This window comes from Perca fluviatilis, chromosome 9 (assembly GCF_010015445.1).
Source record: "Perca fluviatilis chromosome 9, GENO_Pfluv_1.0, whole genome shotgun sequence".
In the NCBI taxonomy this organism is placed as follows: Eukaryota; Metazoa; Chordata; class Actinopteri; order Perciformes; family Percidae; genus Perca; species Perca fluviatilis.
Window position 1 is genome coordinate 23,337,825 of NC_053120.1, and position 11,853 is coordinate 23,349,677.

Genomic DNA, 11,853 nt, shown 5'->3' on the forward strand with positions numbered 1-11,853 from the left:
GGAGTTTATGCTGCTTTGAATGTATGGATCATTAATTATACAAATCCTAAAAACATGACGAAGCGTTTAAAAATTATTTTCAACTGTCTTTGACATTGAACTTGCCTGACATTATATTAAAACAGTTATCAAACAGAAAAATGACCCCAAATAACTGGCACTCCAGCCAAAAAACAGATTGTAGGCATTAGATGTGTAACGGCTGTATTGTTTTGTATTTTCTTGTTTCCCAGAGAAAGATGTGAATTGTCGTCTGCAACTGCGAAAATGATCTTCAAACCCCAAGCACTGGCTGAGTTGACCATGAACTATGAACCAAGACTTTCCCTGCACCATTGCAAGCCATCCCTCTAGCTAAAATGCTTTTGGTACATGAAGCCCTTAAGGGTGTTGCTCTAGTCTTCACATTGTGGTCTCATTGTTGTGGTGGTTGAGTGAATCGTTTTCCTGACAGATAAGCTGGTAGGGCTTCTCATTCTCCTCGATAACCGAGTTGCGAACCTCAGCATCCTGACTCTGCAGCTCTCCACGGGAAAGGTGCTCCACGATGCCAGCCCCGAGCGAGTCACCCAGCACGTTGGTGGTGGTCCGCAAACGGTCCCTGGGGAGAGAGAATCAGATGAGATGTACAGTAGTGACAAACAGACTGAGAAATATTGTTGTATATCTGCTGTACAAACACCTCACAGCTTAAAATTTACAAATGTGCCTCTAAACACAGGCTTTCTAATCTGCCACTCTGCATTATGCATCAATAACCTTTGTAGTGGTGGGACCTCTGGGCTCTCTGAAGCTTTACAATGACATTTAGGCTGGCAGACCCACAGAACAGTACACAGACCAATCCCCATCAAGCTGACATTTAGTGGGAACTCACAAGAACCAATCCACAGCGATGATCAGTGTTATGTCCTCTGTGGGCAGTCCCACCGATGTCAATACGATCACCATGGTAACCAGGCCAGCCTGAGGGATGCCTGCTGCTCCGATGCTGGCAGCCGTTGCTGTGATACTGAGTGGGCGGTGGGAGGGATGGAGACGAGAGCGAAGACATTTAATAAAAGGGAAACAAACAAACAGCACATGTGCACTCCTGGTGGGAGTAGTAGAGTCTTAAAAACACAAGGAATTATAAAATTATGTAAATTATCTACAAGGTGTTCACAGTTATATTTTGAAGTGTAGAAAGTTGTGCACATGTTGTCAAAGTGGATTATACCATAAAGTACTTTTAGTATGATACGGTGAAGATGTATATTTACACACCAGAATGCTCTGTTAATGAAAAGGCTGTCCAGGTGAATCATGGTGTAAATAAACTATGATCACATGTTGATCCTCTGGAGTGAGGTGGTAATAAAGATGATGCAGGGAATTCATGTGGAAGAACATTTCTGTACACAAACTGTGCAGTAAGAGCAAATGAAAGGTGTTGCTAATAATCATTAGACTGCATGAGTCCTTTTTTATACATCATTTAATTGTTTTGTGTTCTCTAGCCAGAATCTTTTTTTTCAGCCAAAAAGATTTTATTTTTTCTTTTCTTTAATATATGGTGATGCTGCAGCAAGAGCAGTGTGCTGGATTTTCTCTTTCTTCAAAACAATAAGTTACAACATATTTTAGAATGATAAAACAATGTTAATACATCAAAATAAAAGCATACAGAGAAAAAAGAGAGGCAGTATACCACTAGAAGGCTAAGCATTGTACTTGTCAGATTTACGATGGACAAAAAAAGAGATCAAAATCAATGCAGCAGAACCAGAGATACCGTCTTTTTTTATTCCGTGCAAATATGAACAAACAATTCTTTTCCACTGATACTTTAGTAAATTGGTGTGCAATACGTACCGGGTCTACATTTGTACGTACTGCCTCCAGGAAATAACCCTATGCTCGACCTGATTCTGTCGCAATGAAACACTAGTTTTTGTACTTGACATTTGAGGCCCTAAGCCTCCACCATCTACAGTGTTTGTGTCTATGGTGTAAACCAAAACTAAAGTAGGGTTACCTGATGGTGAGAATCTGCCCAAAGTTTAGGTCCATGTCATTGACTTGGGCAATAAAGATGGCTGCCACAGCCTCGTAGAGGGCGGTGCCATCCATGTTAATGGTGGCACCCACAGGCAGGATGAAACGTGTCACTCGTTTATCCACACGGTTGTTCTCCTCCAGACAGCGGAAAGTGATGGGCAGGGTGGCAGAGCTGCAGTATGCAGGGAGAGAGAGATGTGGAGTCACGATTTGGAACCACTCAGACACACAAAACAATATAATATAATACACAGTATCATAGCAATGTTACTGTCATTCAGGTCCTGCTATACTATAGGTAATAAGACAACTTTCTTTTTGTATCTGAAAGTGTAACCCTGTAGTTGCCCACTGTTGATTAATTCAGAATCTATAGTACAGACTGTATGTATTCCTCCAATCAATGACACATAAAACACCCGTAAACTGGATGGGATACAGACATTGAGGTCATGGACTGAGCTTGACAGAGGATGAGATTCACCTAGATGAGGTTCCCAGAGCAGTGATGAGCGCCTGCAGCAGGCCACCAATGAAGCTGTAGGGATTCCTCCTGGTCACTAGGAAGTAAAGCAGTGGCAGGACAACGAGGCCGTGGATGAGGAGACCCACAATGACCGACACGGTGTACATCCCCAGCTGGCCGCCCACCTCTGCCAGATTCTTCATCTCCACAATCTTTCCCGCAATCAGGAACAGGATGCCGACAGGAGCATACCTGAGAGGTGAGACGATTGTGTAAGAGAATGATAGAGAGACAGACACATATGTTAAGCTACTAAAGTGAGTTCCTGTAACTAACTTTGGCCTTCAGAGCTATACAACTGCTTAATACATTTTTGTGAATCTACAGTTTTGTTGAAACTACAGTTTATCATTTACTGTAAAAGTTACACACCATACAAAACATTATACTTATCTACTTGAATTATCTTTAGAAGCTTTGGGATCTCCACTGGAGTTAAAATAAAGTTATTTGGGTTTGAAGTCAGCAGGATTTAAGAAGGTAAGCAGGTCATGTCAATCAAGTCAAACTTCATTAATATAGCACAATTTACAAATAGATAATCTCAATATGTCTTAAAAACAAGGAATTTAAACTGCATTTGAAACTTCTATACTAAAATCAAGAGCTTCTGGAGGTGTGTCTTTACTGACCAGATGATGATGGACACCAGCCTCATGATGGCTTCATTCAGGCAGTCAAAGAAGTCTCTGAGGGCCTGGCCCTGCTGCTTCATGTTGCCAATGACCAGACCGAAGCACATGGAGAAAACCACTAAACCCAGAGCGTTCACTCCACTGGAGGACCCGGACACAGGGACAGTCTCCTCCACTGTCTCCTGTTGTAAAAAGTGTGAAAAAAAAATGTGTCAGGAAACATTATATGAACTCCTGCTGAGGTGCTTCACAAAAAAAGGTAAGATGTTGTAAAAAGTAGAATGCCCTGGGTTAATGGAGCATTAATGAGTGGATATGGACAGACTGAACAGAAATATTGTTCTTCCCACTTAGATCTGTGTCGTTTCCCCCAGATGAGATGTCTGCCACCGCCACCCACCTGTATGGTATGCAGCACCCTGCTGAGGTTTACGCTCAGGTTAGACTCTGTCACGTTTAGAGAGTCGGTCAGGTTCAGGGCCACTGTCACGTTCCTTGTGTGCACAGTCTTCTTGTACACAGTTTTATACTGCAAGAGAGAGCATGGGAATTAAATAACGCATTAATTGTGTTTGGGTGTTGAAGTTTCTGACAGTGAAATGTGAAGCAATAACTGTGATTTCACAGTGAAATAATGTGTTTTTTGTCTTTGAAGTACACTGTGGTTGGTTGAGATGGATGATGGGAGTTGAGTTATAATAACAAATGTATGTGTTTACTGTTTCTAAAAATTAAAATTAAAAAAATATTTTCAATGAAATAATATTAATTTAGTATGTGACTAATGGGAAAAGACCTCACCTGCTTGAAACAAGCCTCTACCAGATTGGGGGGAAACATGTTCCTGAGATAAAAAAAAAAGGAAAAATTATTATATTTGTGCTCTTGTTTCAATAAATCAACACCACATGAGCAACAGCAGGTTGTCAATTTTGTTATACTACAATATGTTAATCAATAACCATGTGATAATCTTGTGTGAATGGATGTGTGCATTTCCTATTTTTGTGGATGTCTGAATGTCCTAATAACTATATAAAGCATTTTAAGGGATAGTTCAACATTTACAAATTAGGGAAATACACTTGTTAATTTTCTGGATGAGTTGGATGAGAAGATTGATACCACTCTCACATCTGTCCATTAAATATGAAGCTACAGCCAGCAGCCAGTTAGCTTAGCTTAGCACTAAGACTGGAAACAGGTCAGAAACAGCTAGCTGGCTCTGTCTAAATGTAAAACTGCATTTCAGCATCTCTAAAGCTCACTACTTTAAGAAATATTTTGCTGATTCAAATCTAGCTCTGTGTCTCGGCAGTGTGTGCAGATGAACGGTGTGTGGATTCCTTACATAGCCGCAGCGCAAGGAGCTCCTAGCTGAGCAGAGCGCCGTGAACTTGCACCAAGGGGGAATCCAAACACTGTTCATCTAAACACACTGCCCACACAAAGATGACACAGAGCTGAATTAAAAATCGGCAAAGTATCCCTTTAACATGGTGTATCTTATGTAATTCAATCCGTACAAAAACAAATTGCAAAAGTGATTATGTGTGGTTTGTGGTGTTATGGGCTAGACTATCCCTTTGCCGCTGCTAAGCTAACTGGCTACTGGCTGTAAAACGCAGATATGAGAATTGGTGTTGATCTTCTCATCTGACTCTCTGCATTTCCCAAAATGTGAAACTATTACTTTAAACGTGAAAGATGATACAGTGACAACACCAGTGGTTACCTTCATACGTTAGAGTTTCTAAGCTTTTACCTGATGAGATCCAAGAAAGCATCAGCAGCCTGAACCGGCTCTATGTTTCCAGTGTTGGCCACAGGACTGTCCCTGCTGCCTTTCCCCGGCCGGATGATTATCACGATGACAATACCAATGAACACGGCAATCAGGGTGGTCACCATGTAGTAGACCACTGCACGCATACCCATCTTACCTGACGCTTTGCTGTCCAAGGAGGAAATGCCTGAGACAGAGAAAATTAATTTGAGAATGTAATCAGTTTGCTGCAAGTTTAGATTTTCTTATCAATGTGTTTGTGCACGTGAAAATCCAACCTGTGACCAGACTGGAGACAATGAGAGGCAGCACCAGCATCTGTAGCATTCTCATTAGTAGCTCCCCTGGAAAGGCAAAGTACTTGATCTCCCTCAGGGACAGGTTGTGGGGGCGTAGAGCAAAGCCCAGGATTACACCTGAATACATTTGCATATAAACACACAAGCACAAATGTACATAAAGTCAAATTAACCTAAGTGACTGCACAGAAAACAGAGTTCAACCTCCACTTGGTTTTCCTCTTCCCTCACCCAGAGCCACAGCGGCGACAGTGAACAGAACAAACAGGTTCCTCTTGAGGAAACCTTTGATGCTGTCCCGACTGATGGAGCTCATCCTCTCCTTCATGCTGCTGGCTCTCCTTTCCATGGCCCTGCGTAGGCGTCTCCTCAAGTCTCCTCTCTCTGGAAGGGGGGGTTTATCCACGTCCTCGTTTAGGAAAAGACTAGCACTGTTGGGGGGCTTCTCGTTCATAATCAGCTCCAGCACCTGGTCCAGGAGGCAGGTCTCGTGGGAAACTGGGCAGGGAGAGGACAACAGAGAGAGAAATAATCGGTCACATATGAAGTTTTTTCTCATGTGCAATTTTTGGCATGGTGAAGTATGCCTTAAATGGATATGAAGAATGTCCACACATCAATAGTGTCCAACAGGCAGAAAGCATCCGCTCCCAAACCAAAAACAGATGATGGAAAATTGCTAAGTGTAAACAGGAGTCAGAGTCACATCAAATGGAACAGGGCTGCTGTGTTTGAAGGATTTAACCTAATGTTTAAGATTGCAAATCAAAACCAAGCCAAGCATTGACACAATATTTAGAGTTAAAGTGAAGCTGATGGTTTAAAACATGTAACCCTGTAGGTCACTTAATAAGTGGTGACAGATACATACTGGCTGGGACATAGTGGGCTTAGTTTATCGCTGAAAAAAATGTCCCAGATATTTAATGTCTTCATTTTAGTGCCCATTCATATAAATTCTCAAATGTGAGGGAGTATTGCTTTTTTCCATTCCATCATTGTATATTAAATAAATTTGGGATTTGGGCCGTTCATTGAACAAGCAATCAATGTAAAGGCATTCCCTTGAACCCTGAGAAATTGTGATGGGTATTTTTAGGACCTTGTATAGACTAAATGATGTATCAGAAAAAATGATCAACAATAAATAAAGAAAATAATTAGCTGCAGCTCTACTCCAACCTGAAATCACCTGAACCAATATCTAATAGTCCATTATAGACTCATTCATTACTCAGAAATGATTGCCAGAAATGAAAGAAAACATTACCAGTAACAACATAAATATCCCATTTCTCCATTCTACTTTCTACTGTAATGACAATATATAACTAAAGTACTTGATATATTAGTTCCTGTGTATCAAAAGTAAATTGTACAATACTTACGGCAATTTTGTCTCAATTGAGATTATGAAAAAACACTTGTGTGATTTTGATAAGACAATGCACAGTGAGTATATCAAAACAGAATATAGAGCTGTCCTGTTGTTGGTCCTCTCCAACTGGCAAAGCTAATATAAACAGAGAACATGTTAAACTATAAATTACACTGCATGACCTTGAAGTGTAGTTCTGGTTCCCTAATTACATGACTAAAGCTGAATCTACTGTCTTTGTTGTACTATAGCAAGAAAGTAAATATCAGCTCTGTGTTTCTGAATCTTTTCAGTGATAATTTTTCCAATACTTTTAAATAGATACTACGAGCTGTAACAACACTGTGAAAGTTAGAAACATTGAGCTTCTGCAGTCTTACTGTGTTTTCCGCTCAGTCTGTGTGTAGTACGTGTCTGTTGGTCTCACTTCTCCTTATCTATCTAGGTTGTTAATCTGTGTTTCCTCTGAATCAAACTCGACAAACAGACCTGTGCTTAAAGAACAATATAGTATACAACCAGCCTCTTCATCTGCTTGTCCTCTACAATATAATCACTCTGAGCTCCAACACCTTTATATTTTTAATTCTTCCCTGGGGGATAAACACTTACCATACAATCTCCAAAGACTTAATCTCTTTGCACCATTCTTGTGTATTGATTTTTGTTTGTCTATTGTTTATTTCAAAGACCCATTGTTGAGCAGGTTGCAGGATGACCCTGGATAATCCAAGCCCATTATTTAGCTTGGTGTCAGAAGCACAATACTGTAATACTGTAACTGAAGCCCAAGAGGAAACATCTGATAAAGTGTGAGCCGCTGCCACAGTGTTTTACAACATGTCTGAAGGACTCATTGGAGAGTGCTGATGTTCCTATTTCACCATTTCAGAGTGCTGAATGGATGAGAGTGGATGAAAAGGGTGGATTCATTAAATCATACACTTCTCCATTAACGGTTTCTACAGCTCTACATTAGCAATGAAGTGGACTATCATCTCTGATAAAATGTAATGTCATGTTCTGTGTGTGTGTTAAATGTCACAGAGCCTAGTAAAGAAGAAGATGAAGCCTTAGGCTTCAGGAATTAAACTGTGAAAAACATCAGCTGATAAACATAAAGACAGAACACCGCTGTGCTTATACATATTTTGTATACTAACTGAAGTGATTGTAACTTAAAATATACAGCCACAGCCTTCATCCGCATCACCAACAATTTCTGTTTGTGATCATTTTGCATTGGACAATATGATGAGTATATCATTTAAATCATGCCAGCAACTAAACACAGCTTTGAAATTACAGATTTGTAAATACATAAATTTAAAGCTATAGTGCCTAGTTTTTGTCGACCCCATGAGGAATTCTAAGTAATGACAACAAAACTGTCGGCGCGTCCACGTGATACAAGCCTTCCGCGATCGCGCACAGCCCCCACCCCTCCGCCACGTTTATTGAATATTTAAGTGTCATCGCCCCATGGCCAAGGAGTTAAGGCAGCGACCATGAACCTCTGCCAGCCAGGTCAACAACTGTGAGCTGAATGCCATTTTAAAATATTTAATTTGTTTTAGTAATGAACAGAAACTGCCAGAATTCCAGATTTTTATTTCATTTACATCCTGAGTGAACAGCTGCAGATTTAACTGCATTACACTGTTTTATTGTGTTTGTTTTATTTGAGCAGCTGTGTCCAGTGCCATGCCAAAGACCAAAGACGCAACTTCAAGTCTAAAGCCACCAACTCTGGCTCAAACTGCTCAGTCCTGGTTAGTTTGCAGGCAGCGCTCTTCTGTCTGACAACCCAAACATCCACCAATAAATGAGGACATCACCAGTGATAAACATGCAAGGAAATTAGGGTCTATAATAGTAATGGAAAGAATCAATAACCCTGAGATGGTTATACAGATAACAACAACATATATTGCCATTAAATCTACAACCACTGCCGCACTAAACACTAGCAAACATTTTAAAATTGAACTCAGTGTCATACAGCTGGTAAGGCAGAGCACATTTCACACATTGACAGAAAGCCTCTGCCATGTTAAAACATACTAGGACACAGGGACCTCATATCAAGCTGTTACGTACACGTTTCTAAAACTGAAAAAAAGCCTTTTCTTACTGATTTCATAAAACAAGAATTGTTCCTTCAAAATCAGGGATGGTGCACCTTATATGCTGCCATAGAGGTACAATAATCTCAAAAATCTTTCAATAATATCCCTTATTCTCCACATAATCACACAAAATATAGAGGTAGAAGAAGCTTCTAAGCTTCGCAAACTTCAATGAACTGCTTGCTGGTTACTCACCACTCATGGTGTCAAACAGTCCGATCAAAGTCAGGTAACACTCTAAACTGTAGAGACAGAGAGTCAGGACGGTGTGTGTGAGAGTGTCCAGAGCTGAGCGGCACAATGACAGGGTGTCTCACTGCTCTGCTCTCATAAGCAGACAGACATGAAAAGGCCTCTCATATGGCCTGACCTTCTCACACACACACACACACACACACACACACACACACACACACACACACACACACACACACACACACACACACACACACACACACACACACACAGTGGAACAGCCAACCTTTTGCAGTCTATAACAAGTCCATCAAAGTCAAATGCAGCCATCTAGTTTCTGTCCCCAAATACACCTTCAGCAAAGTTTCTTTACACTCCTGATGTACTTCACTGAAAACAGAAACCTCATGTGATAGTACACCAAACAACATTTTGTACAACATGACATCGAGATGTACACAACAAAACATCCAGACCAAATTCTTTGTAATTTAAGTGACACCAATTTTACAAATGGATATCAGTTTACTTATCACGAAAAGTACAACTCTGCTGTATAATGTCTCTGAACACAAGTTGCATTTTTGGAGCTTGACCCACATTAGGAACTAAAGGTTGATATATAGTTGTGCAATAAGGAGTTGGGATACATACATATCCATGTACTAAGGCTCAGTCGTTACCGCAGAGGCCCAGGACCGAGTCTGACCCGCGGCCCTTTGCTGCATGTCATTCCCCCGCTCTCTCTCCCCCCTTTCCTATCTTCAGCTGTCCTCTCAAATAAAGGCCACAAAAAGCCTGAAAAAAAAGATACATGCACATGCTCCGAAGCTGACGTGTGCCTCGTCTTTTTTCTTTTTTTCAATATACACCAACATAAATCCTACAGTAACACAATAACTTGTTTCTTATACAGAAATTCATTCTAACAATTCCAAAAAGCAAGAAACTGAACAAGCAAACAAACAAACAAAACAAAAAATACACATACAACAAACACACAAAATTAAAATAAATACAGGGGTTTGACGTGTACCTCCTCAAAAATGTAGCTACAGGTCAGGGCGGCTAGGGTGATACCACTGGGGGACTGCAACAACTGTGATTGGCCGATTGTGTATTCTTCCACAAGTTTCTGATGACGATGGAGATTGTTGAGAGTGAAGACAACATTAAGGAAGACTCAAAAGTCACTGAGTGGCGTTACATGAAGGAGCTGAGAAAGCTTCAACTTTATGCAAACTATACCCTCTGACGCATGGGAGAGACAAGGCCCAGTTGTTCAAAAAGTTTAATGGAAATCCAATGTTTTGCTATCCAGGATCAGGCAATCCACGTTACTTTTGTGCCAGTTTTTCAAAGAAAATTGGATTGGATCACCTTTATTCAGATAACAATTTTTCAAGATTTTTCCAGATTACCAGGGATCTAAAGTAGCCTACAGATCACAATGTAAACTATCAGCTATGTAAATAACAACAGGTAGAATAGCCAGCATGGGGTCACCACCACATAATACTGGCCTGTTTGTCCTGCACAACATCGCTACCTGCCGCAATGTCCCTCTCTGTGATGATGTTTACAGTATGATGCACCTGAACCTGTTGAAGACACAAACCACCTCCGGCGTTCTCTCAGAATGAGGGACTGACAGGACCAAGATTGGATTACGTTATCTAATCTGATTTCAGAATTCTTGAGCACAATGGAACAGCATAGTTTTTCTCTCAAAAGCTGTAAAAGTGCTTTAAAGTAAATGGAAGAACAGCTAATTGTAAGGGGCAACAACTTCCCACTTCTTAATGATAACTTTAACATCCTATTAGACGTGAGTATGTATAACATTTCCCCAGTGCTAAACCCGCCTGCAGCCTGCAGTTCACTGGAGGCAAAAGGGAGATGTGTGAACACAAGTCATGATATCTCAGGCACTACTGCGTTGATTTTGACCATTCAAATGTAAATCTCTATCTCACAAGTCCCCCAACTTTATGGAAGTGCAATACTAAATTGCTGGAATATCCCTTTAATTTGTAGTCAGTTGAGCATCAGTATGCATCAAAATGATCAGAATTTCATGATGGATGGATGGATGGATAGATAGATACTGTAGATAGATAGATAGACTACATGAACAGATTTTATTACAAATGCATGTTTTCTTTCTTGTGACCCTCTTATGAAAATGCAAGAGCTACATGAAACTTGCTGCAAAAGAAAGAAAAGATAAAGCCAGGTACCCTGTTTTCTGCCTTTAGTTGTGTCAAGCCGTCATCAGATCATTCCGTCTTCACCTGGTTGTCCTCCCTAAAGAAGCTTCAAAAACAGGGACTCAAACTTCACAATCTCAGACACAACTTTCACTCAAACAGTGTCAGACCTATCTATAAAGTGATCACTTATTAGACGGCTACAAAAACGACAAATTACAAATAAAATCTCACACACCTCTGTCTGTCCAAGACGCTCCTCACACACTCATGTGGATGCCTCTCTCTCTCTCTCTCTCTCTCTCTCTCTCTCTCTCTCTCTCTCTCTCTCTCTGTGTGTCTCCACCACGCAGCCAATAATGAACTTGTGGTGCCCACACACTGTATCTCATCTCATCAATTTCACTGTATCTCCCGTTTTACTATCAAGCGGCATGTGCGCGTCCATGAAGCCTCCGGTGGAGAGGAGCGCCTTGCAGGTCTGCGTGGGAGGAGGAGAGGTTAAAGGATCCTTCAGGAGAGAAAAAAAAGAATAGAGATGAACCACCTGCTGCCCGTGCACAACAATGAAGCCTGTGTAAAATACTCTTAATTAACTGCTTTCTTAATGGATTTCGTAATTAGAAAAGCAACTTTATGATCACGTGATTAATTG

The 11,853-nt window shown here is 40.7% G+C and overlaps 1 protein-coding gene across 3 annotated transcripts; it reads right to left on the minus strand.

The window, feature by feature from the left end:
- Nucleotides 1–200: 200 nt before the first annotated feature.
- slc1a6 (solute carrier family 1 member 6) lies at nucleotides 201–11,506 on the minus strand. Of its 3 annotated transcripts, none has more exons than XM_039810446.1 (12): nucleotides 11,437–11,506; nucleotides 11,229–11,304; nucleotides 5,518–5,784; nucleotides 5,266–5,403; nucleotides 4,967–5,174; nucleotides 4,003–4,045; nucleotides 3,602–3,730; nucleotides 3,199–3,383; nucleotides 2,525–2,758; nucleotides 2,018–2,212; nucleotides 878–1,012; nucleotides 403–601 (listed from the first exon to the last, which is right to left on the minus strand). In XM_039810446.1, exons 3-12 carry the CDS (start codon nucleotides 5,738–5,740, stop codon nucleotides 403–405), a joined length of 1,689 nt encoding a protein of 562 aa, XP_039666380.1. In that variant the 5' UTR covers nucleotides 5,741–5,784; nucleotides 11,229–11,304; nucleotides 11,437–11,506. The 3 variants fall into 3 exon arrangements, with proteins under 3 accessions (XP_039666379.1, XP_039666380.1, XP_039666381.1); XM_039810447.1 differs by having other exon boundaries at nucleotides 11,229–11,295; nucleotides 11,437–11,464; XM_039810445.1 differs by lacking the exons at nucleotides 11,229–11,304; nucleotides 11,437–11,506 and adding an exon at nucleotides 8,989–9,086 and having other exon boundaries at nucleotides 201–601.
- Between the last annotated feature and the right edge of the window lie 347 nt (nucleotides 11,507–11,853).